Source organism: Sceloporus occidentalis, unplaced genomic scaffold (assembly GCF_023333645.1).
Source record: "Sceloporus occidentalis isolate IW3139 unplaced genomic scaffold, rSceOcc1.0.p SCAF_1, whole genome shotgun sequence".
Classification (NCBI taxonomy): Eukaryota; Metazoa; Chordata; class Lepidosauria; order Squamata; family Phrynosomatidae; genus Sceloporus; species Sceloporus occidentalis.
In genome coordinates, this window is record NW_028316981.1 from 102657356 (window position 1) to 102685040 (window position 27685).

The 27685-nt window shown below is 42.0% G+C and overlaps 1 protein-coding gene across 1 annotated transcript in view; it reads right to left on the reverse strand.

Annotated features, from left to right (window-relative positions):
• Positions 1-828: 828 nt before the first annotated feature.
• Positions 829-27685, reverse strand: part of NR3C1 (nuclear receptor subfamily 3 group C member 1) — an 88664-nt gene continuing 61807 nt past the window's right edge. The window contains exons 7-9 of the mRNA XM_089531164.1: positions 10962-11092; positions 9462-9619; positions 829-7616 (exon numbers count right to left, since the gene is read on the reverse strand). Of these exons, the coding sequence (XP_089387290.1) occupies positions 7464-7616; positions 9462-9619; positions 10962-11092 (442 nt within the window). The 3' untranslated portion in view covers positions 829-7463. The remainder of the gene's footprint in view (positions 7617-9461; positions 9620-10961; positions 11093-27685) is intronic.

The window sequence follows — 27685 nt, forward strand, 5'->3', positions numbered from 1 at the left end:
CAGGCCGTGGGGAAACGGCCTTTTGCAGCTTCCCCGCAGCCTGGAAAGCGGCGGATCGGGGCCTCGGAGGCTGCCGGTCTGGCAGTTGAGGCCCCGATACAGCGGGGAAAGGGGCGGGTGCACGCCGCCCCAAACGGGCGGTCTGTAACCCGCCAGTGTAAGGGTTGCACAAGTAGGACTTGGTTAAAGCTCCTGTTGCCACCCCCACATTGCTTTGTAATAGTACCTCCCTCCTCTGGCCATTCTGTTAATGATGGAAAGTGGAAGAAATCTGAAATGAACCTGGCTGTCCCCAGTCAGATGCAGACTAACAGCATCTTTTGCTGGGATCTGTTGGTGTCCTCCAAAGATTTCAGTGATGATATCATCAATTTGTGCCTGGCTACCAGGATATAGCCACACACGTGTCAGATTCCTTCTGCTCTCCACATCTACAGAATGGCAATGGTTGAAGGTTGCTATTACAGCACAATTGTTTGTTGAGGGGAGGGCTTCTGGTCATTGCGGAAGGTGGAAGAGACCATTAACCTTTGCCATTAACGAAATGAAGATACACACAGGCATAAGGTGGACTTATGCCTGTGTATGTCACTAACAGGATGTCAGCCTACAAATGTGTAAATAAACTCCAGAACCATCACCAATGTCCAGCTACCGTCTCTACAGAAACTGAATTCAGGTGCTAGAACCATTAAAATGGTTCAGTGGTAAGAAGTCAGCTTAACAATATCCAAGCAAATAAAAAGTTGCACTTAAGCTTTTGGCACTGCGCAGAACGAAACAAAAACAACCCTCCCACCCCTATTGCGAAGGTATTTGAACATGTAATGAAAAAGCAGATGTTTATTATGTCATTTTGTCCATTATTTAGCATTGCTGTAAATGGCATACATTTACTGCAACTTCTGTACAGATGTGTGGCTTTGAATTTACTAGAACAGCAAAATTTAAAAGGAAAAAAAAAACAAAAAACGCTCAACAGTTCCACACACAAGATTTTACAGTCCAACATTTCACTGAGGAGGTGAAAAGACAGTTACTACAGACTTATTCGGCATGAATAAAAAACTACAATTTTTATTTTTAAACAGGAGTCACTCGTTTTAATTTTTTACACTGTTTTAAAATTACTGTGATAAAAATAATGAAAAAAGCTTTTTAATAATGCCATACACCAGCATAATATAGTATTTGTCCCCATTATATATCTTTTGGAGAATATACAAAATAGAATGTTGACACACTACTGAATCCGTGCTATTAAAGCCTGTTTGGTGGTGCAAAATGGCTATTTTCATACTTTTTCTCAAACCAGAAAACAAACCTTCAAAAGGGGTCCTTGTATGTTTTCCACTAATATGATGCTTCATTTGTTGCCTGAAAGTATTGTTGTTATGAAACAGCAGTAGCGTAAAAAAAAAAATCTCAGTACATCCATAGCAACAGCCAAATTGATTTCAATATGGACCAGGTAGTGGATGAGGTTAGTTCTGAAAGAGGCTGAGAAATCTGGTCCCTTTCTACAAAGTACTTAAGCACATGCTTTTTAAGTTAAAGTGGCTCAAACACCAGGGCCTTGCCACCCACTTTCATAATTGTTTTATTTACACCTCCTACACTTGGGTCATAACCTACCACAAAGGCTATTAAGAAAGAACAGGTTGCACACCTGTAACTGTGGTTCTTTTTCATCTGTAAACTGATACAAATGGGCCTGATCTGTGCTGCTACTCTAGCCAGGTGCAGATCAGACCCATTTGTTTAAATCACAAAGAAGTGTTATTCTCCCCCCCATGATTTGCTCCACTTCCTCCCCATAATGCACTTTCCTAAAATGTGTGTGTGTGCCATCCAAGTCACATGCCAACTTATGGCAACCCCATAGGGTTTTCTAAGGCAAGGAATACTCAGAGGTGGTTTTGCCAGTTCCTTCCTCTGAAATATAGGCTACAGCACCAGAATATTGGGTTCCTATTACACTGAAATGTTTCACAGCCCCTCCATTTGTGCGTATCTGGTTTTTAAAGAACTCACTGAACTGACATGGGGTGGGGGCATAAAAATGATGGAAACTGCATACTCAAGAAAGCTCAACAATTAGGAGGCATTAAACACTCCTAAAATAGTCTCCATTATAATTTAGGTAGGTCTTAAGAATTGGGAGTGGAATGCAGTTCTGCAGCTTACAAGAGAGGAAGTATTGATATAGTGGTAGATTCTGTAGGAGTTTCTCAGGACACTGTCTATGCAAGTAGGAGGAAATCTTTGGATTCACTTTAACTTTGCTTCGGCATAGTAACAGCCCACCTGCAAACAGGATACACCTCCTGGAGCATCCCCTTTTCTCCAACTCTTCTGGAGGGTTCAGTTAGATTTTCAGGAATTACAGACATCCAGACCCCGTTTCATAGTATCCCTTTGGGTAAAACAAGTGTCCTTTGTGGGTGGCTATATTTACTATTAAAGGATGTCAGACTCTTAAAAAAAACTGGGGGTGGATGATTATCTGCTTGAACATTCTATATTATTAAAGGATAGTTTCTTTTTGTTTTTTTATAAGTGTAAGATGGTTAAGTTTTTTCATAATCCTTATCAGAATACACACCACATCACTGCGTGTAATTAACATACCAACAACTTTCTGCATGCTGAAAAAAAATGAAGACTTGATTGCCCAGTCTATGAATCTGATGTTCCTGGATATTTGCAATCAATCATGTTAAGGTGTATAGCAAAGAGGGCTACCCTTAGTCCTCATTTCTTCACTCCCTGTCTTATATTCTTTTGTAGTTATGTAGTATGTAGCTATGTTGGAAAGCTAAGAGGCTGCATCTTTAAAAGGTAGGTTGGCACTTGTTTCTAGACTTGTGCGCACTTTGTACTTCTCTGCTGTTTTCAAGATAATTTAATACTGGATTTTTGGTTTACTCTGGCTGACAAGATTTGCAATCCAATGGTAAGCACATCAGTCCCACAGATCTGAATCTGGTTTATCTCATAAATAGGTATGCTCAGGTTTATAGCCTAAGGCTCTCATCCTTGATTACTGGTACAGGAGCCATAAAATTTTTACTCTCCAACTGCATGCCCTAACATATCCTAAGAACAACTATTCCTATTAATTGTCATGTGCAATTCTAGCGTATAGCATGCATATCTGGGGCTATCCAAATCACTTCCATGTCAGCATGATGTGGCAAGGCACTGAAGAGACAGAAGTCAGAATTTTCCCTGCTTTATTTGAAGTGCTGATTTCTCCCAGCATGAAAAAGACTAGCCAGACAAGAAACACATTTTGCTGAATGCTTATGTACTTTTAGATGGCTTGTGTTAAAATCCTTAACAGCACATTAAAATTTTTAAGTTCTCTTCCAGAATCAGCATTTACATATTTTTTTTAAAAAAGAAAGTTCATAAACTGAACAAATACATAAAACCAAAGAATTAGAGCCTCTTTCCCACCACTAAATACTTGTATGAATGTAGTCATAGTACTGATTTCTGTACATCTCTCTTGTGTTGGTAAACAAATACACATACATGTGTCAAAGTGCACACTACTAGCTTTTGTAAGCTTGGTATCAAGTATTCAAAAGCTTAATACACATATCACTTCCCAAGTGGAACGTTCCAAATTTTCCTCATGCGTTATATTTTCAGGACTTTTTTATTTTTTGGAAACCAAATACTTGGGTCTGTTAGCATTAGCTAAAAACAGGCAGATTACACATTTTTATCCCAACAGTTTGCAAACTACTGTTAAAATACTCTCCAAAGCTTAGATAAACTGTTAAGCATACATACTTTTAAGAGCTTATTCAAGAAGAAAGACAGGTTGCTTACCTGTTTCTGGGTGTTCTTTAAGTGGTCATCTATGCAATAACACAACTGTGTTCTATGGCTTCTAGAGCTCTAGTCAGGAAGCTGGCACTCCTAAGGAAAAAGCTCACAGAACAATACACAAAACACCCCCAACAGGGCTGCTTCTCTATGGTAGCAAGAGAAATGTGTGGGAAACAGGTGCATATTCTTCTCTTTCCCAACAAGGCATATACAGAGAGGCTTGCCTCTGGCCAGAAGGAAGTGCAGGAGTGCCAACATTTTCGACTAGTGCTCTAGGAAGTTCCTAAGATGCAGTGCACAGGTGCAGCACTTCATTGTGGGAGTGCACAGAAACCACAAACAAGAATGATTACTGTTATTAAAATGTGTTATTTTATGCCCAAATATTGGCTATAACAGCTGGGGGGTGGTTCTCATTTATATGCCTAACGTTTAAAACAAGGATTAAGAAAAGACAAAAAAAAATATATAGCTCAGATAAAATTCCTATTTTTAACTAGGAATATTTTTGTTGAATTAGAAATTTATTTAGTAGACTGTGATCAAACTATGCTCTATTATTTACATATTGCTGGTACCTGTATGCATTTATTGCCAAATTTGTTTAGCTGTTTTGCTGTGCTCTGTGAGGCTATGCGTGAAAGTAACCCCAGGTAGTGTGAGCATATAGGCAAATGTGTACATACACACACTACGTCTGTTATGGGGTTTTTTGCAGTGTGTGTAGGTGGCTCTTCCAATAAACCTGCACAGTTGCTGCAGGCTTAGTCCTGGAATGTGAGGGGACCAAGCACACAGGCTGGATTTTCCTTACAGCGGTTGAACGGATTTAGGTTTCAGCCCCAGGAACTCTCACCAGATATGAGTAAGTGCCTCTAAAACAAAACAAACAAAACAAAAACCCAAAATGAAAAAGGAAAGAAACAGAAAACACCACCACCACCAACATAAACAACAGAGTACCATTTTAGAAACTTTAGAACAATGCTGCTAGGATTAATACTTCCAGACGAACCACAATTTGTATGGGTTACCATTCAACACATTTGTGACCCCTAGAAAAAATATATCACGTCATGATAAAGCAATCTGTCATCTAAAAACCGTTCTTATGATACACTATACAAGCTATTTTACAATAATCTGATAAACTGCTTTAAAAGCTGTAGTAGCCCTTCCTTTTTTTATTCAAACATCGCTACCAAATTAAAAATATTGAAAGTACAATTAGATAAAAATATATTAGTAGCATCACAATGTGTTTTGCTTGTTAATTTTTGTTAGGTAATTAAACCCTGTATTCCCACCCCCTGCCAGAAATATTTACGCCACTTAGAACAAATGCATTCTTTTTTTCCTTCCTTTAGAATGGCATTACGCTTTGAATTTTCATTCGTAAGTGCTCAGAGGATGGGCTATTACAGCTTACAAATTGTTTAAAATATAAATCAATGATAACAAGGAAAAATTCACAGGACATACATGGTTGTTTTATGGCACACTAGTAGTTTGATACAGAAGGGTTGGAGCTATACAGAGACAACGTTCTACTCTAAGCCACAAAATCAGTAGCGGAATCTTCATGTTCTCTAGGAAACAAGGCAGATTTCATTTAGGTGGTAACAAAAGTAAAAATGGGTGTGTAGCCATACATAGGTCTGAGACCTTTATTTTCTCCAAAAAAGGTTGTTGTTTTTTCCTTGTAATTTGGTCTATTTTCTTGTCTGCATAAAGGTAAAAATCTTGTTTTTTCCAAGAATCTTTATAAACATAATACATGTCGGGCATAATTACAACTATTTTGTAAATCAATGTTATTTATATATATGTATTTATATATAAAGTATGTATACATGTACATATATATATATATATATATATATATATATATATATATATGTTTGTGTGCGTGTGTGTGTGCGTGTGTGTGTGTGTGTGTATATATATATATATATATGTAGTTCCTGGCCATTAAAGTCAATAGAAATGTAGCTATCAACTTAGAATAAAGTCAGGATTGTACACGTTTGCCCCAATCCAGCGAGTGATTTGTAAGCAGAAACTGGCTTCTGATACTTGATCCATTTTATGGAAGTACAAAATGCTGCGTTAAATCATTATGTCCAAGAGCCATTTGCACTGAGCATGCACTACTCAACAGATGATGAGCACTATCTGCTCTAAGCCAGTCCAAGTGTCCCCAACCCCTTCCTAATAGATGGTCAGAGCTGGTGGTACGGATCACATCCTGGAGGAGAGAGGAGACTTCTCTGGAATTTGGCCACTGGCTGTAATCCAGTAATTCTGAGAACCCCATAGAGGCAACTTTGCACTTTGCTGTGAAAAATATGAATTGGTTACCAATATAGTTCTCCTAATATTTTTTAAAAAGAGCAGATTTTCTGCTTCTTATGTACGTGCAAGGAGAACAGTTTAGATATGCCAGTTTATGTGCACATCATTTTTGTTCTGCACACTACAGCTATCTGGATTGTGGCACTGTATATATAATATACACTCAATACACAGAAAAGTATACACTTATATGGCAATAAACTGAGTATGGAAAAATGTTAATTTCTCCATTTAGAAGTAAACTTTTAAACATTTATGCATATTTTCCTGAAGGTTTCCTGATGGGCAGTCCAGACTGATCTTTTTAGCATCAACTCAGCCTACAATTCTTAGAATTATGGCTATTGCATTAAATGCAAATATGTAGGCTGCTTTTCTTTTTTTAAAAAAGGTTTGTGTTCACACACCTATTTAAGACAGAGCTAGTTTTCTAATAGCTCACAGAACATGTTTGACCGATATCAAAACTAAGCAGTTCCAGTATTCAGATTACATTTGGAATACGTTTCAATCCCTATCCTGCACTGAAGAAGGCTGAATTTATAGGCCAAATTTAGGAGAGTTACTATGACTGTCTGCATCAGATTAGAAAAGCCGACCTATAGTATATGAGTATACTTAAGGATTAATATCTAGAGGTCATTAAGCTATGAGCTGCCCCACTTTTAAAAAACAGCTGTACAATAGGCATCTTGAAGTTTTACAAAAATTATGTAAGAAAAAATGAGCAAGCTTCACTGTATATAAAGTTAAAGGAAATTGCTAAAACCAGACAGTAATAGCTATAAAAGGCACAACTTCCCTTTTCTGATATACAGTTGTAAACTTTCTTCATGTTACATGCATAAATCAAAAAATGCTACCTTAACTATACAAAAAATCTATACCAAAACAAAAACCTATTTTTTAAAAAAAAAATCCAGCCAACTACAGAAATTCCTAGCAGAATGTTGACAATGAGGATTCTGAACTTGACACCACTGTTTTTGGTGCATCCTATACTGCCAATACGATGGTATATGTGGAGGAAAAATCCCAAGCCATATTTCCTTTCCTTCTTCCTGTAATCATTCAGTTTGAGGCATCCGCTTCTGAAACCTAGGTCTTGGCCCTCTGTAAACCACATGTAGTGCATAATTACAAAACAAAAACAAGAACACCCAATATAATTGCAAGGACAAATTAACAAGTCTTTTAGTTTATATAAAAAAGAAGCTATAGTTTGACTTTTTTTTTCTTAAGGCAATCTATCTGTATTAAGGCAGTCACTTCTGATGAAATAAGAGTTTCTTGATATTCCCATTTGAATATTTTGGTAACTGATTGCTGATGATTTCTGCCAACATTTCTGGAAACTCAATACTCATGGATTTATCCAAAAACGTTTGGAAGCAGAAGCTTAGAAGATTCTCAACCACCTGCAAATAAGACAGAAATGTGAAGCCAATTTTCAAATGCACAAAAATAACTGTATTTATAGTGTTGTGAGATATATTAAAGCAAGTTTAAATTATCAATACTTCTGCATCTATAGCAGTAGCAAATACAAAATGCCCAAAGTGGGTGAAAACACAGTAGCACAAATTAAACTCATAAAAGCACATTTGCTCAATTCAGATATTGCACCACACTACAGTATATACACTAAGATCTGGGTCTCAAATGTGCAGACAATCGGTAGTTTATGGTTTTGTCCACTCCACCCACACCCCCATCTTCTTAGCGTTCTAATTCTTCTGGCTGCCTTAGTATCCGATACACTTCTATCTGTTGTCCATACATGCATAATGACATACAATAATTAGAATAAAAAATGGTGGTAAAACCCATTCAAGACAATTGTTGTTTTTATGTGCCTTCAAGTTTAAAACTTATGTCGATCCCAAGGCAAACCTATATCGGGTTTTCTTAGCAAGACTTGTTTAGGAAGGATTTGCCTTTACTTTACTCTGAGGCTGAGAGTGCGCGACTTGCCCAAGGTCACCAAGTGGCAGAATGGGGTTTTGAACCCTGGTCTCCAAAGTCATAGTCCAACGCTCAAACCAATGCACCACATTGGCTCCATTGAAGGTTATATGTGTGAAGATTATCTGTGTGTTTGGCTATGGGTCACAGTAAGATCTTTCCCCAATCCCAGTCCTCTGCTCAGTGTAACTATCACAGCAAAGGCATGAGTCCTGGGGGTGGTGAGTGGGGAACTGTGGGGAGTTCAGTTAATAAATGTTCATCTTGACCTTATAAAAAGAAAGAAATCCAAAAATATGTAGCACCAGCTGGTAAGGCCCAAATCTGGCACATATTATTGGGTGGGTGGTGGTGGTGGGGGGAATGACAGAGCCTGTCAAACTTCTGGAATTGTTTGTTAAACTTGAATTAATACCAAAATATGCTATTTCTTATTCTTCTTCTGCATCAGAACTGATAGAGTGAAATAAACCATAAAATCCCCACCGAGTTTTGTCTGAACAGCAAGAGGCATCATGCTGTATGGCTCTTTATCATCTTTAACATAAGCCTAAAAATGTAGCTCCTTAACCGTTTTCTTGCTCTTCCTGCACTTAAATGATTAAAGCCCCATTTCAGATGCATTTTATGTGGACTGCAGTTCCCCACTCTTTAAAACTTGTTGATGTTGTTGTTGTGTGCCTTCAAGTCTTTTCCAACCTAGGCTGACCCTGAGTGCAATCTATAATGGGGTTTTATTGTCAACATTTGCTTGGAGGGGGTTTGCCTTTGCCTTCCTCTAAAGCTGAGACAGTGTGATTTGCCCAAGGTCACCCAATAGGTTTCTATGGCCAAGTGCAGATTCAAGCCCTGATTTGTAGAGTCCTAGTCTACCACCCAAACCACTACACATTGGCACTTTCAATTAAAACTTTTGTTGTTGTGTGCCTTCGATCAATTTTTGACTTATAGTGACACTAAGGCAAATCTATCATGGGATTTTCTTGGCAAGTTTCTTTAGAGGGGGGTCTGTCATTGCATCCTTTGAGGCTGAAAGAGTGTGACTTGCCCAAGGTCACCCAGTGGGTTTACGTGGCCAAGCTGGGATACATAAACACAAAATGCTCTTCCAGATAAAAACCATCAGATATCTGGTGTTGTAAAATATTCTTTAAGTTATCCACACCACAGAAGAACTTTAAATTGAAATGACAGCAATCTCAATCCCTAAGTGGCCTTGTCACTTGCCAAACCATAGCCATGTTTACAACATTCTGCAAAGCAGGAACATGTGGAAGCAATTGTGTCAGAAAACTTACATCATGCATGGAATCCAAGAGTTTTGTCAGTTGATAAAATCGCTGCCAGTTCTGGCTGGAGTTACCTTCTCTCTTCACTATGGCTTTCCCCAACTCTTTGATGTAGGTCATACGAATTTCATCAAACAAGGTCTGACTCCTCAAGCCTTCCTTGGGAACTGAAATATTGAGACTGAGCTTTTAGAGTGCCCAAAGCTTCTGTGAAATTAAACATCAACTTTGACAGAAGCGAGAAAAGCGAGGGACTTTAAAAGTTATTTTGTGAGGAAGTGCAAAGGGTTTTATACAAAGCAGATAGCATGGTTGATAGCATTCAATCCATTCAAGTCATTTTGTATTTCAAGACACTTGATAGCAAAAGAGAATCCTGATGCATTACAGAAAGTTCTGTGGTCCTCTCCAGCCATATACAGACACAATGTGGTTGTGATATTCTATAATCATGTTTCCAGAAAAATATAAATAATCATTGCTTCTCTATTTTTATTCCTCCATCATGTCTACATGTCAACTTTTTTTCTACTACATTTTGGAAAAAACCAAATCTTCCAATTTCTCACAGGACACAATTGAGCCCCAGCCACATCACAAATTCAGACTTATTAACAGATGCACCATAATCTGAGCAAAGATCTCCATTGCCCTTTATAAATAATTATTTAAAATGCTAGGGAAGTTGCAGACCTTGAAATATTGTTCAACTCTGACTCCTATCAACTGCAGATGGAGTGGTTTATATGGAGAGGGATTATATGGAGAGGGATTATATGGTCCAGCAACATCTTGGGGGGTGGGCACAGAATTCCCAGCCCTGATTTACAGAATTCCATCTTTTGCCAGATGTCTGAAACTGAAGACTATGGCTGCATCACACTGCAGAAATAATCCAGGTAGACATCACTTTGACTGCTATGCCTCAATGTTATGAAATTCTGGGAATTGTAGTTTTGTGAAACATTTCGCCTTCTCTGTCAGAGATCTCTGGTGCCACAGCAAACTACAGTTCCCAGAATTCCACAGCATGAGCCAGGGCAGTTAAAGTGGTGTCAAACTGGATTATTTCTCCAATGTGAATATCGCCTACAACAAAACAATGTCAGAACTGAACATTTCTGTGATTTGTGGAGGCAAAGAAACATTTCAACCAGTAGACTTTTTTTCTGCTGCCATTATTAACTGTTGAAATTTAAAATAAATTTAGAACATTTTTGCACCCTTTAATACAGTATGTAGAGGTGGTGTTTACAAAATGTCATGTATTCACATTATTCATTGGAAACACTATCTTTGATTGTCATAAGGCGTGATGATATGCAGTCATAACAGAACTCTTTGGAACTGGAGTATGGTAAAGTAGGTTCAAGAAATTTAAATTAGGCATAATGTACTAATTTCACAATTCAGTGACAGGGAGGAATTCCAACTTTATCATTACAAATAAATTTGTAAACAAACAAACAAAATAAAAAACACTGAACAAAAGCACCAACTTTCACCTACTTGTAGAGAGAAGCAACAAAGTTTTCATGCAGAGGTATTCTTCATATGAAACTTGAAGCCGTGCCAGCTCATTAGTAACTACCAGCAAACGTTTGCATTGTTCATACATACACGGTAAATTCATTCTCTGCCTGAGGAAAGAGCAGACACATGAACATCAGACAAAAGGACCAATCACTTCCTACTTGGGATTATCTCAGTACCTACTGAATATCCCTAAAGAGTCAATAAATGAAATAGGCCAAACAGTTTTTTAAGAGCATGATTTTGTTACTAGGAGACTTCATAATGGAATCAATTCAGGCCATGACAAATACTTGGAAAAGAATGAATTCTAGCCCTTTTCTCCATTTTTCATTTTCCACAATTCAAAGTGCTGGTTTATGGCTCACAGTATGTCCAGACTGCTTGAAAGCCCGTTATCCTCCCATATGAGACTTTTCAAGTGTTACGATCTTCCAGAGAGGGCTTTCTCTCCATTCCACCTGGTGAGGACACAAGCTGAGCCTTTACAGTGACTGCTTTCCTCCCAGAGAAGGCTCAGCTGTCCCACTCTTTGCAATCATTTCACCAAAGGCAAAGATCTTCTTATTTAAACAGGCCTTCACACTTTAACTGGTTGAAGGAAAATGATGTTCAATGGCTGTACATTTTTAAAATATGTAATATGTAGTATGTCCTCCAAGTGCTTTTAACTATTCTGAATTAATGTTTTAACTGGATTGTTTAATGCTTTTAAAACCTTTGTACTGTATGGGCCCGAACAGACAGGCCAAAATAAAGCTGCTGCGGGTCACTTTGGAGGTATGCTGTTTAAATGACACACGCATTTTAAGAGGCCAGAAGCTGCGCCAAAGCCGTGCTCTGGTCCTTAGGACTGGAGCATGGCTCTAGCGCAGCTTCTGGCCTCTTAAAATGCATGTGTCATTTAAACAGCATACTTCCAAAGTGACCCAAAGCAGCTTTATTTTGGTCTGTCTGTTCCGGCCCTAAATTGTTTTAGCCATTTTGTTTTAACTTCTATTGTAAGTGACTATGTGTCCCATATTGGGTGGAAGGATGGCTATAGGCCAAATCAAAATCAATCAATAAAATAGCAATACAAATGTTCATCATATTTCACTTTCCCCATCTCTGAGCTATACATTTCTGCATAGGCCTGGTTAGAACGATCATCTAATCTGATTTACACTTACTAAAATGTGAGTTTATTTTACACAGTTGCCTCTAAAAGGATCCTTCAAATCAGTTAACAGGAGATATAAATAAATCAAGACAAAATACTGCTACTACAACAAGAAATAATATAATTCAGAAGCAGCCTATCGGGTAAAAATGTAGTTAGAAAATATTAAAAAATAAAGAGAATGAACCAAAGTAGAAGAAGCACTAGAAAAGGTTCTCCTAAAGTAGTTTAAACTTGAAATCTAAATAGACAAAATGAGAAGACTTGTCAAGCTTCCTAGGGTGCTAAATTTTTGATTGATTGATTGATTGATATCCTGTCTTTCTCCAAAAATGGGATTCATTAACTTACACATAATTCAAGAAAGCAACTTGCTTAAGGTTAAATAAAATTTCCTGAGAATTTCTATGGCTAAATGGGAACTTGAATCTTGGTCTCCTCGAGTCCTAGTCCAACACTCAAACTAGTATACCATGCTGGCTGTCTTTGCTGCTACACTTTGAGTATCTGACAAATCACTGAATCAACGAATACAGTGGGTCCGTGGTATACGCGGGGGATCCGTCCCGGACCCCCCCACGTATGCCAAAATTCGTGTATGCTCAAGCCTCATTCTGTCCCCCTCCTCTTTCCCCCCTCCTTCCTAACTTCCCTCCCTCCCTCCTACCTATAACCTACCTACCTTCCCTCCCACCCTCCCTCCCTCCTTACCTGGGTCGCCGCCACCAGCGCGTTCTCGCTGCTGCCGCCACCGCCGCAGCAAAATCCGGGTGCTACTCCTGGAGGCCAAGAGACCTCCAGGCTGCACCTGGCCCTTTCATGGTGGCAGCGGCGGCGAGGAGGACGAAGGTTGACCTCGTCCTCCTCGCCGCCGCTGCCGCCGCTGTAAAAAGCCCGGATGCAGCCTGGAGGTCTCTTGGCCTCCAGGAGCAGCATCCAGCCATTTTGTGGCGGTGGAGGCCGAGGCCGCGAGGGAGGAGGCTTGGCCTCATCCTCCTCGCGGCCTTGGCCTCCGCCACCGCAAAATGGCTGGGTGCTGCTCCTGGAGGCCAAGAGGCCTCCAAGCTGCACCCGGCTCTTCAGCGGCAGCGGCAAGGACGGGGCCAGGCTTCATCCTCCTCGCCGCTGCCAAAGGGCTGGGTGTAGCCTGGAGGACAAGGGGCCTCCAGGCTGCCCCCGGCCCTTCTTTCTCGGCGGCGGGGGCGAGGAGGGCGAGGGCAAGCCTGGTCCTCCTCGCCTCCGCCGCTTTTAAAGGGCCAGGGGAAGCCTGGAGGCCAAGAGGCTTCCAGGCTGCCCCTGGTCCTTCTTCCTTGGCGGCGGGGGCAAGGAGGACCAGGCTTGCCCTCGCCCTCCTCGCCCCCGCCGCCGAGGAAGAAGGGCCGGGGGCAGCCTGGAGGCCAAGAGGCCTGCAGGCCACACACAGCTCTTTCGCGGTGGCAGCGAGGAGGACGAAGCCAGGCCTCGTCCTCCTCGCCGCCGCCACCGCGAAAGAGCCGGGTGCAGCCTGCAGGCCTCTTGGCCTCCACGAGCAGCACCCGGCCTTTCCCGCGGTGGCGGAGGAGGAGGCTCACGGTGACAGAGCAGGTAAGCAGGGAGGGAGGGAGGGAGGGTAGGTAGGTAGATAGATAGGTAGGTGGGAGGGAGGGAGGGAGGGAGGGAAGGAAGGAAAGAGGGGAGGAGGGAGATTTTGTCCCCAATGGTGGTGCGCGTGCACGCGTGCTGCCATTGGGGACAAAATCCCCGGATTTGCCATGCGCGTATGCTCAAATCCGTGCATGGCAAATCCGCGTATAAGGAGGGCCGACTGTATGTCTAATATGTACACACACCCACACCCCTCTCTTCTCCATATATTACATACTGTATATGCTCATGCATATAAACTGACCCCCAAAAGCTGGGTTGACTTATCCATGGATCAAAGTAAGTAGTGTATTTTAACTCTTCTCCTTCTCTGAGTAGAGTGGGAAAAGGTAAGAGCTTAGTTCATCCTGGAAACACCCAAAAGAAGCACCAAAACTCCTTTACTCTTTCCACCATGATGCTGCTTCTGGTCTTTTTGAATGCTTGGATGGCAAAATGGCAGTGGTGGCATCCCTTTGGTTCTTCCCCTTAAAAGGAACTGGGCTTAGAAGCATCTGAATAAGACATTTCTGTATGAAGACAGTAAACTTTGTCCTTTACATCCTTGGTTGCATGCTCTATGTTTTGTCCTCGACTTAGCCACAAGTCATATCAAAATCCATAATGGCCCCAAAAACTTGCCCTCAATTTTTACGTGAAGTCAACTTATAGTTGAGTATAAACAGTAAATATGAAACTAGAGTTTCCTTGTTCCTAATACTTTTATGATTGAATAAGAGAGACTACTGTACCATACCTCTCCTACTATACTGCTTGAATGAGAAAGAAAAGGAATAAGAAGATTTATCTTGTTCAAATACTTTGTGCATAGGCTTTTGGAATCTTGTGTATCCACACACTGACAATAAAGGCCTTAGCTCTACTGGACATTCCTGTCTCTGATGGTGGTTTTGGTGTGTAGGGAGTGGAGTTCAATGCAGGATTCTGCTGCGTTTAAAGTAATTTGCTCTCCCCATCACAAGATGTCAAGTCTACTGAAAGAGGAATATGCAGTTCTTTCTTAAGTAACAGATACCACATGCTGCATTTTCCACGCAAAATATTCTGAAATTATTTTAGATTAGCTACAATATAGCCTACAGTAAATTAACTGATGAGTCCCTCTTAATTTACCCTTTCCCTTTTCCAATCTGAAATTTGAAGGAAATATGGTAGTTTTAATAATAGTGTGAACATGTTTACTCAGAGAGTAAAGCTGTACTATGACTGGGAGGGTGCAGTACATATTTACAGAAGGAAGTTCTGTGATATTAATAGGTAGGCTTACTCATTTTTTTTAAAAAACCCTCAGCTTTTTAAAAAGTGCAGTACATTATGGGTTCCTCAGTATTTTGAGCATTGTAATCCATTTCTAAGATGCCTTATTTACAGGGCATAGGAAGGAACTAAACTCTTTAAGGGAATTGGAAATCTACTTATGAAAAATATATTAGAAATACGGAATGAATATAAAAAAGAATTAATGAATGAAGACTCAGTGATAATACCAATAATAATGGAAAAGAAATTCCCAAAGAATTTGAGAGGCCTGTTAGTTAAGGAATTAAAGGAAACGAACATAGATAGATTAAAAAATCAGATAGATGTAAGGGTAGAAAAAGAAAATATAAAAGAAAAATTTATGGGAATAAAAATGTCTTGGTTTTGGTTATGCAAATAGAACAATGGTTTAAAAATGGGAAGAAAAGAAATGTAGAAAGGAAAAAGCATACACAATTTGAACAAATAATTCAAAAAGGAAGAGAAAATGAAAAGAATAATTAGTAAAATGTATAAAATATTGATGGAGAATAAAGGTAAGAAGATAAAAGAAAATATTCTGGAAGAATTAGGATGTAAATTATGTGATAAAGAATGGAATAAAATTTGGAAACCCCCTCCGAGCAAATGTTGACAATATAATATTGACAAGAATAACAAAAAAAATGTTGTAGAGGTTGTCAAGAAGTAGAGTCATATATGCATATGTGGTGGCAATATAAATATGTACAAACATTTTGGGAAAAAGTGATATTAGAAATAGAAAATATTATGAATATAAAAATAGATAGAAAACCAAATATAGTTTTGTTATCATTATATAATGCTGAGGAATGGAAAAAAGAGGGAAAAGATTTGGTAATAAATTTGTTTACAGCAGCAATATTAATCATAGCAAGATATTGGAAAACAAAAATAAATTTAGAATTTGAAGATTGGTATGAAGAAGTATGGAAATTAGCAATTAATGATAAATTAAAATGTAAATTGAAAGTAAAAAAGGACTATGGAGAAGAAATGATTTTGATGAGATATGGAAAAAATTTATTGAAAAAGCATTGAGAAAAGAAGATGAAAAATTACCTTCACGAGATGAACTGAAATTTTGTATGGAATATAAGGATGGGAATGGTTTTAGAGAAGGGGAGCACTGAGGTGGTATATTAAATATATTTGGATATAGTGTATTAGAATGTAAGAATGGACAGGTTGCATACCTGTAATGGTATTTCTTCGAGTGGTCATCTGCGAATACATACAAATGAGTTGTACTGTGCCTGTGCGGTGCTGCTCGGAAAACTTCTGGAATCACTGGGCAAAATTAACTTTGCAACTTTTTGATGGTAGCTCCGCCCATCCCTTATAAGTCCCCTGTGTTCCCGCTCTTTCCCCAGTTCTGAAATTTACGCCGCGTGAACGACATGAGAATGAGCCAATGTAGAGCAGGACACTGAGGGGAGGACGGGTGGGATTTGTATGTATTCGCAGATGACCACTCAAAGAAATACCGTGACAGGTATGCAACCTGTCCTTCTTTTTCGTGGTCTCTGCGAATCATACAAATGGGTTAGACTGACAAGCTTCGGTCAGAGGAGGAGGGAGTGTCATGAAACCAAGTAAAGTTCAAATAAAACGGTGTTTATTAATCACAATAAATCACTGAACCAAGAACTGTGTCAGATGTATTCAGTACTTAAATAAATAGTACTTTAACATTTCAAGTCAAAGACACATAAAAAAACACCTTAGGTCATGCAAGACCTATCTAAACCATGGGAATGCTGTAAACCAAGCCAAATGTGGCCAAAAGACATTCCTTCAACAACATGTAAACACATGGAAATGCAGTGCAATCAATGTAAACCTGAAACCAACACTGACCTCACAAAAGATGCGTCCTATTTGGCCCTGGTGTCCAGCATGTAGTGTTTGATGAAAGTCAAGGGTTGGGACCAAACAGCAGCTTTGCAGACATCCTCCAAGAGGACCCCAGTCAGAAAGGCGGAGGATGCCGCTACCGCCCTAGTTGAATGGGACCAAACCCCTAGCCGGGAGAGGTCTGCCCAACAGTTCATAGCAGAGGTGGATGGTAACAGCCACCCATTTTGAAAGTCTCTGTGCCGTCACAGGCAGTCCCTTCTTTGGTTCCGAGTAGCATTGAAAAAGTATCTTGAAACGGCTCGAACCCGCAGTTCTGTCCAAATAGAAGGCCAGAGCCCTCCGAACGTCCAATGAGTGTAAGCGGTGTTCGGTATTGTCGGCTGAGTTCGAGGCCAGGGTAGGCAAAACAATGTCCTGACGCATGTGGAAGGCAGACACCACCTTAGGCAGAAAGCTAATGTCAGTACGCAAAACAACCTTATCCTTATGGAACCTAAGGAAAGGCTGGTCCCTCCACAAGGCACACAGTTCGTCTGCATGGCAGGCAGAGGTGATGGCCACAAGGAAGGTTGTTTTCCAAGTCAAGAGTCTCAAGTCCAAAGTGGCCATGGGTTCAAAGAGCTTGGATTGCAGGGCAGACAGCACAGCGTCCAAACTCCAAGCAGGTGCCGGTACTGAGACCGGAGGATGAAGGTTGTTGCAACCCTTCAGGAAACTCTTCACAAGAGGGTCCCTGAAAAAAGAAGGTTTGCCATCAAACTGGAAATGGGAACAGTTGGCAAAAAGGCAACACTTAATGGAGGTGAAGCACAGCCCCGCATCCAAAAGTGCCATCAGGAACTCTAGCACAATCGGTGTCATCACTCGGGATGGAGCAAGGCATCTCACAGAAAGGCAATCCAGGAACTTCTTCCATTTGGAAGCGTAGGACTTCTTAGTGGCCAGCTTCTGGGCAGCCAAGATCACCGTCCGTACCGAGGGAGGTAGTGAGTCTAGGGCTGGAGCCTCCACACCACCATTGGTAGGTTGATGATGTCCAGATGTCGAACTCGCCCGTCCTGGAGAGTGAGGCGGTCCGGATAGAACTCGAGACGAAGAAATTCTCTCCTGGAGAGGTGGAGCAGGGATGGAAATCACGGCTGTCTTGGCCATCAAGGGGTGATCAGGATGGCGTCCGAGCAGTCCCTTGTCATCTTGGAGACCACTCTGGTGATCAGTGGAAACAGAGGGAAGGTGTACAGCATCTCTCCTGACCAAGCAAAACAAACACATCTCTGAGGGAGTTCTCGTTGCGCGCTCGGGAGCAGAACTAGGGAACAGTGGCTGTTGAGAGCGGTCATGAAGAGGTCGATCCAGGGGGTTTCCCCACCAACTGAAGAGGTCGCTGACTGTCTCAGGATGGAGCCTCCACTTGTGGCAGACGCTGGAAGATCTGCTGAGCTGGTCGGCCAAGTCATTTTCCTCTCTTGGCAAGTGAATTGCTTGGAGCCGAATACTTCTCGGGATGCACAGTCCCAGATGCAGAGCATGATGTCGAGCAGGGTCTGTCACCTGGTGCCACCTTGCTTATTGAGGTAGTATATGACAGTGGTGTTGTCCATCAGTAGCAGCACTACCTTGTTGGAGAGGTCCATCTTGAATGCTTTCAAGGCTTTTTCCACAGCCAGCATCTCAAGGACAGTGATGTGGAGAACTTTTTCGTCCAGGGACCACTTGTCATTGATGAGAAGTCCTGACAGGTGGGCGCCCCAACCTTTCATCGAAGCATCCGTGACCTGAGGTTGAAGAGGAGAAAAAGGCATGCCGACTCAGACATTCTGGGAGTCGAGCCACCAGCGAAGGGAGTGGGAGACAGATCTTGGAACAGTGAGCCACTTGGATGGAGAGTTCGTCATTGAATTGAAGGCTGACAGGAACCATGCCTGGAGGGGCCGAAACCGTAGTCTTGCCCACAGGGTCACGAACGTCATGGAAGCCATGTGTCCTAGGGCTATCTGGATCGCTGCTAGCTTTCACTTGTCTGAGGGTGAGGCAGGTCCTGACCGAGGAGCAGAGAGTGTGGAAAAGGTCCTGAGGGAGATAGGCAACGCAGTCTTTGGAATCGAGGATGATGCCGATGAACTTCATCTGTCTGGATGGTGAGAGATGAGACTTCTCCAAGTTCATCAAGAGCCTGAGGGACGAGAGAAGCGACAAGGTGACGTCAATATCTCTTTGCAATTCAATCATGGAGGGGGCTGTGAGGAGCCAGTCGTCCAAGTACGGGAAGACTTTGGAGCCTTGCTGGTGAAGATAGGCGACGATAGGAGCCATGCACTTGGTGAATACTCTCAGAGCTGTGGAGAGGCCGAAGGGAAGACATTGTAGTGGTACATGTTGGGACCCATGGCAAATGACAGGAACCCTCGGTGACTCTCTCGAATCCCGACGTAGAAATAGGCGTCCTTCAAGTCGATTGTTGCGAACCACAGGACCTGGTGCAACAAGGGCAAAATAGAGGCAAGGGTTACCATACGGACTCAATGGTAGACCAGATAGGAGTTGAGAGATCTCAAGTCTAAAATTGGTCTGATCCCCCAATCGGTCTTGGGAACTGTGAAGTATCTGGAGAAGAAAAATGTGGGGGCTTGAGAGGAGTCAACAGGCGAGATTGCCCCCTTAGCCAAAAGAGTGTGTACTTCATTGAGAAGGGTGTCTGGGGTGTGTGTGTGTGTAGAAACAAGAGCTCCAGTTGGAGAGAGCTCTTCGAACTCGAGGGCATATCCCCTGCAGACAATGTTAAGGACCCAAGAGTCGGAAGTCAGGTGTTAAAGAAGGGCCTCAGAATGTCACTGAAGGAGCTGGAGGAGGGGACGGAGCACGCAGGAACTCTTCAGGATCTCTTCTTTTCCTGGTCGGTATCCTGTCTGTGATTCTTTCAGTACCGAGCAGGGGCCTGGCAGTGGCCAGAAAAAGAAGAGGACTGGGATGGTAGCACTGCCTTTGGTGCTCTTGTTGTTGATAGGGCCGGTCTTGTTGGAAAGGCTGCTGGTCCTGGCCATGACACTGCCGCTTCTGAAATGGCGTCTGGGATGGGGTAGACATACCGTGTTTCTTGGCAGCCGCCTTCATACGGTATTTCAAGCTGAGGCGTTCATCAGTCTCCCGGCTGAACAAGCCTGCATCGTCAAACGGCATGTCCTCGATAGTAGCCGTTGCACTCGGGTTCACATCTGAAGAAAGGAGCCAAGTGTGTCTCCTGAGAGCAACAGCAGCTGCCACAGACTTGGCTGAACAGTCAGTGGAGTGCTGAGCCGAGGTAATCAACCAGCTCCCGATGGAGTGGTCCTTGTCTCTGATCTCAGTCATCCGGGACGTCCGGGATGATGGGGGAGATCTTCTCCATCAAGCACTGTATGTAAGCTCCCATACAGGCATTATAGTTTGTGACCTTGAGTCCCAGAATGGAGGAGGAACAGGCCTTCTTTGCCAGACCGTCAATCTTCTTGGTCTGTTAGTCTGCAGGAGACGTGGACATCTTAGGCGTAAAAGACTGCTGAGACCCCTCAACAATCACCGAATTTTGCTTGGGGTGAGCCAACAACCAAGCAGACTGGGAAGGTGAGATCCTGTAGAGGGATTCTATCTTCCTGGTCGTGGGTGTCAGCGAGGCTGGTGCGTCCCAAGAGCCCTTGGCTATCCTCTCCAGCGACGGCAGCAGTGGGATGGAAGGCGGCATTAGAACCTTGCCGTGAACCCATTTCTCAATGGGGTCAGCGGCATTATCCTCGGTGTGCGTGATCTGGAGGTCCAGCATGTTTGCCATTTCAATGATGTGCTCTGCAAAGGTAAGCACGTCGTCAGTGGGAGACGAGGCACCCGGTTGGAATAACTCCTGTGGAGATTGAGGGGCAACCTCATCCGAGGAGCTCGAATCAATTTGAGATGCATGGGGGTCCCCTTGATGTGAGCTGTCATCATCCGATTCAAAAGTGTCAACATCCAACACCACATTAGAAGAGGAGTGTTGCGTGGCAGTGGCGACGATGGAACGTGGTCTGGGAACAGACGTGGGTGACGGTACAGGAGCCGTTGGGCTTTGGCATTGGAGGCACAGTGGATTTAGGGCCCAGGCGACTGTGGACAACTTTACAACTGACTGAGACAAAGTATCTGTCCATCTCGCTGTCGTAGTAATAGTCTGAGTCTTCCTGGCGATGGACTTGTGCCTCTTGAACTTGAACCTGAGGAACTGGGTTGGTGACCGGCGATGAGGTGACAAGAGGTGGTGTCAACCTCCTCGTCAGAGACCTGGTGAAAGGTCAACATGGCAGGCAGAGAGGCGACTGAGGCTGAGGCTGGTGTCAGACGGGTCCGAGGAGAGCTGGCTTCGAATGGTACCAACGCGTCCCGTGTGGGTACCAAAGGAGTTGTGTAGTGCTTAAGAGGAAGACCGGGTGCCTTCAGGAGTCTTGGCATGGGCTTTCTTGTGGGAAGAGCTGTGAGCAGAGGCATCTCCCGAATCCAGAGGTTTCTTCTTCTTTGGGGAGCCTTGAGGAGAGCCATCTCCTGAATCCAAGGGCCTGTGCCTCTTTTTGGAGGAGGATTTTGAGCTTGAATCCACTAGGAAGCTCATATCCTTAACATGGGCCGAATCCTTCTTGGAGCTTGAGTCCTTAGATTTAGTCTTATCCTTTTTGGAGGACTTAGACTTGGACTTCGACTGATGTGTTCCTTTGGTCCCATCACTCTTTGCAGGGGTCACGGTGGTGGCACTTGGCTCAGTGGTGGAGCTCTGGGCCACAGCACCAGTTGGTACCGACTCGAAGGCAGCAGGTGCCGAAGCGGAGCAGGAGGCAGGCGGAGGCTTCTGGACCTGCTTGTACAGGGCAGCCAACAAGTGGGAGTCGTGGTTCTTCCTAGTCTGAGGAATTAGCTACTTGCAAAAGGGACAAGCCTTGGTATTGTGGGCTTCCCAGAGGCAAAGAAAGCAAGAAGAGTGAGGATCCTGTCTGGGGATCTTACCCCCACAAATGTCGCACTTCTTGAACGGTGCCAGAGACATCGTGAGCCAAATCAAAGTCCTTAAGCAGAGTCGTTTAGATGTGCAGAATGGTCAACAATACACCGGGGGAGGGGGGGGGGTCAGATCAAGAATGGTAAAACGGTCCAAGGTCAATTTTCCAGTGAAACAAGCAGATAAAGCAGAAGCGAACTGGGGAAAGAGCGGAAACACAGGGGACTTATAAGGGATGGGTGGAGCTACCACCCAAAAGTTGCAAAGTTAACTTTGCCCAGTGATTCCAGAAATTTTCCGAGCAGCACTGCGCAGGCTCAGTAAAACCCATTTGTATGATTCGCAGAGACCACGAACAATATATATATATACACACACACACACGCACGCACGCACGCATGCATAAAGAAAAATGTTATGTATTGTATAATTTTAAGAATATTAAATAAAACATTTAAAAAAGCAAAAAAATAAAACAAAAAAGGAAGGCACTAAACTCCTCGATTCAGCTGCCAATGTGTCAAAAAACCCTCTATATTCGACCTACCGTATATACTCGACTATAAGTCAAGAAATTTATGCCCCAATATTGCCCCTAAAATCTTGGGTAGATTTATATAAGGGTCAATACATCAGTAGTGCTTAGAAGGGTCCTAAAGCAAGCAAGCCTGATCACAAATTCCTTTCCCCTGCAGTCTGTTTTGCAAGTCTTGGGCCCGTTCTACATGGGCCTTTGCCACGCCCCCAGTACGTCCTAGGGGTTGGCCGAGGACACAGTATCCAATCAGGCCTCACCCCTAGGATGTACTGGTACGTCAAAATGGCGGTGTCCTATACACATGGGTGCCGCCATTTTGACGCCGCGGATGCTTGGCATCCACACATCACGGTAATGACGCCGCAAGTGCGCCATTGGCGCCTTGCAGCGTCATAACCGCACCACAAAAAGAACCTGCTTTTTGCTGGTTTTTTGCTGCGCCAGGAAATTGTGTGGTTTGTCCGCTGCAGTTCCCTGGCGCAGCAAACACGGGTACCGGCAGAGTGCCCTTTTTGGGTGCTCTGAAAAGCGCTTTTGCTTCCTTTCTATGGAAAAACTCCCCATTTAAAAGCACTTGCATTTCTTTCTGCGCCTTTTGCAAGCATTTGTTTCCTATCAGAAGAAATCCCCATTTAAATCCACTTGCTTCTTTCTCTGCTCCGTTTTGCAAGACTTGGCTTCCCATGGATAAACCTCTCCATTTAAATCCACTTGCTTCTCTCTTGCTCCATTTTGCAAGACCTGGCTTCCCATTGAAAAATCTCCCCATTTAAATCCACTTGCTGCTCTCTCCAGTCCCTTTTGCAAGACTTTGATTCCTATAAAAAACAACTCTCCAGTCCATTTTGCAAGACCTTGCTTCCTAAGGAAACAAGTCTCCATTTAAACCCACTTGCTTCTTTTCTCAATCTGATGTTAAAACCTCTCCTCCAGCACCTGGGAATCTATTGGGAAGACGTCCAGAGAAGGAGAAGGAGAGATGGAAGTGCTATTTTCCCTTTTCCATCCTTCCTTATAGGCCCCTAAGTTTTACCTTTCACTTATCCACGGGTCATATCAAAATCCAGGATTTTAACCCTGAAACCTTTCCTCAAGTTATACATGAGATTGGCTTGTACACAAGTATATGAGGTAAACTGAAACAGGAACACACAATTTGCAAATAAACTGGTTACTAGTGCCACAATTCTTTATTTTTCTAAATACAGCTCCACTTGAAGTAAGAGTCCTGGGCCATATTTTCATCCTCCACATTGTAAAAGCTTATTATTATTATTATTATTATTATTATTATTATTATTATTATCTTAATCAACTAGAAAACAAAAATCAGTTCCATCTTGGATCCCATTGTGGGATAAAAGTGGAATATAAATGCAATTAATAAATAAATTTTAGAGCTGTATCTAATGAACTGACATTGTGACATTTCATGGAATAATTTTCATAGTTATTTCCTTTCCACACTCTGACAAGGGTGTGTGTGTAGTTATCAGTAAGATGCACATCCTGCCATATGTCTTTACTTGGAAAGGACATGTGGCTTAGCTTTTTAGTCTCAAGGTGTGTTGAGCTTCTGATCATATTTTAAATACTTTGGAAGTCTGTAATTTCAGAATGCGATATAATTAGTTTCCACAATTATCATGCATTGAACACTTCATGCTAGCAGGCTGTCCTGTAATGACTTCTACCAACTATAAATGACCAGGATGGAGAGGGAGAGACACAGCCCATCCACCCAAAGCTGTTCCCATTTGATTCTCCTAACTCTAAGAAAGCTACTCTTATGAACCATGACATAAAGGTGAAGCCATCAAGTTCCGAGGCAGCATACCGTTGAATACCAAATGCTGGCTATAAGAGCAGACTGTTGCTGCCTTCATGTGCCACTTGTTCACTTCCCAGCGGCCCTTAGCCACTACTGGATAAAATCTTATCATATACTACAATTACGATGCCACATTTAATGCTTCAACACAGCAAGCTATCTGTGGGAAGAACTATGTGGTGTAATCTACCTTGACTTCTGGACTCAGGGTAGTCTTATCTCTTTGCTTCCAGATTTGACCTTTGCTCCACTACTGAGCAGCTGAAAAGCCAGAATATGAGCAGAGGATTGGTGTAGGGGTATGGAAGCAGAAGATCTTCTTGAGGAACTCTGGCCCTTCTGAGTAAATAGTGTTATTCAATTATGTTTTGTAAGCTGCCCTGAAAACTTAAAACAAGAAATGAGGCATATGTGACCCTCAAGGTTCCTGGATGGAAGGTCTCATGGTTCCTCATCACTGCTTTTGCTGGCTAGAGTACTGCATTGTATTGTACTGTATTATTTATTACCCCCACCCTTTCAAGCTGGGATTCAAGGTGTCTTTCAACATGAAACCACAATGACAGTTTAATATTTGGAGGGTTACACATTCCCTCCAGCCCTTTACATAAAGGTGCAAAGATAGAATGCAAACCCTAAAACCATCCAACCAACCAGACAAATCAATCAGTTTGACTAAAAGCAAACTAGTGAGGTGCCTATCACAATAATTTGCTCAATATGGCAAACTAAGTTCAAGGTACAGGTAGAGTCTGAGTATTTCCCCTTCCAACATTTATTATGCCTCACCCAAAAAACATTGGGATATCTTGCTCTGTGTTACTGACTCATTTCTCACGATGGTAGGAAGAAAAAGAAAGAACAAAAAATTCAGGTAGACTGACAGAGCAATACTGCACATGCTTATGTCTCTTGACAGTATACAAACTTGCGACTGCAAGATACGGTTACAAGCTAACATTAAACAAATTCATATAGAAAACACTGCTCATGACAGCTACTGGAAACTCAATGTTCAGAGATACATGCATACCTCAGAATACCAGACGCTAAGCACAACCAACAGTATAAAACTATCACCTTTCTTCAGAGGCATTCAGATATTTACAGTGGAACTAGGATGCTGAAAAATGAGCTCTGGATTCCTCTTGGGAGTCCATCGTACATCTCAAGTTAACAACCGCATTCAATGAGAAGATCATCTCTTAATGTATATTTTATATTTGGGGAAAATATTTCATTTCTCTGTAACTTTGGCAACTTATGTTTCTTAACCCAGTCAACATTACTTAATGTTAAATGCCCGCATTTTCCATCTAAAGACCCTGAGTTACTTTTAACTGTGACTAGAAGGAGCACCAGTTAAATTAATTATGTAAAATAAACAGGCATAATAAGTGTAACATTCCTGCAGCTAACCTTCCCTTTCAGGAAAATTAACAACTAGTAATGATATGGTGCTACAGGAAATCTGCAATACATTAAACTACCCCACAATTACAATTTCAACTTCCTCCCTGTGGAATATGCTATGTGAATACACTTGTTGCTATTCTGAGGTGTGCAGATGTACTTTTAAATCACTAGAATAAAAGCTTCAAGAAGAGCTATCTATTCCAAACCAACAATATTATTTTGGTGACTTTATTTTCTCAAGAACAAACATTTTATTTATTCAAATTATTTAGCTGCCTTCCTCATCATCTGAGGGAATTACAACAGTATTCAATCAATAAAGCCATGAAAGATATATCAAAAGGGAGGCAACAAAGCAGCATACACAAGATTTTATTCAAATAACTGAAAAATAAGTTGGGCTGGGGGAAGAGGGTCTAAAACCAATGGATAATCTTAACAGCGTAGTGGCAATCTAAATAAATGTCTCCATGGTCCAACTTCCTATCATAGCTTTCCTGACCTACTGCCCTCCAGATATTATGGATCACAATTATCTAATGACTGGTAATGCTGTTTCGAACTAATGATAACTATAGTCAAAACAGCCAGAGGGCACCACATTGGTGGAAATTACACTGGTACTTTGTTTCACTGTAGCACTTCTACAAGATATTGCAGGATTTAGTTTATAAAAAAGAAGATTTACGCCAACGATTACCAATGGGCTGATCTTCATCCCACAAATGGGAGAAAGGCGGCATAAAATGAAATAAATAAATAAAGATGCAGCCACATGGCTTCTCTTTATAATTTTGCACTGCTGTAAAAATATTTAAATCCAAATCAAATCTTTGTTGTAGAGATGTAAGAAACAGCCCTGGGTAGGAGATAAACTCAATTTATTAAACACTGTTGTACCACATAGATTCAGTACATTAACTCTGGACAGTGTCCCTTTGGGAAGTTACAAATGTGTAAGCACCACAGTTACAGTGCTAATCAGTGAATCCCATCCTGATCTCCCCAATCCCCACTTACCAGACAGCAGCTACTGCAGTCAATGAAGGTCTGTTCCCCGATCAGTCGGAAAGCAGATGACAGACACACACTACCTGCCCAGATACCTTTTGCAACTCACCCTCATGCTGCTTGTGCAAGGGCTAGGGTGGGACTGTGAGCAAGCTGCTTTCTGATCAACAGGGAAATGGACTTCCATCAGTTGCAGCCTGGTAAATGGGCACTGGAGGACCTTCACAGTCCCTATGCGTGCCCTAAACTAGGGGCTATGTAGGTTCAGCTGACAGTGCATAACTCTAGTTATCCATTTGTAACTGCCCAACAGGATTCTGGCTTCTTGATTATATGCTGCAATTCTGCGGTTAGCTATGCAATGGCTATGGGTACCATAGAATTCCTGGACAGTTCTCTTGGCACCCACTGAGCCCCTATCCATCCCAATTTTAAAACATTATTGTGTGTTTTTTCTTAAAAAAGCTAGAAACTCATCTGGTCAACCTACTTTCCTTTCTCTCAATTTCCCCTGGATTCTAGGCGCATCCAGGGCATTTTTCAGTACAGAAGTGAGTAGAAAGATGTCTGACACAGATCAGCTTTTGTGAGTGTTCCCCACTGAAAAAAAGAGTTTGGGAGTGGAAATCCTAAAAAGCTGAAAAAGTTACTTTCTGCCTATCCATCCTTTAGAGGGAAAGACCGTCCCTGTATCTTCTCATCCAGTTACCAAACACTGGAAAATCTATTGCTTCATAAGCCTAAACTCTACAGCTCCCTTCCCTAAAAGTTAGAAAGACTATTCATCTTCAAATCCCTGCTAAAATGTTATCCATTTGCACAGGAAGAAATATTCCATGGGGATAAGCTTCACAATTCACTTTTTTTGATAGTTTAATATTTTTATTATTGATTATTATTATTATTAACCTTTATTTATGAAGCGCTGTAAATTTACACAGCGCTGTACATGCAATCTTTT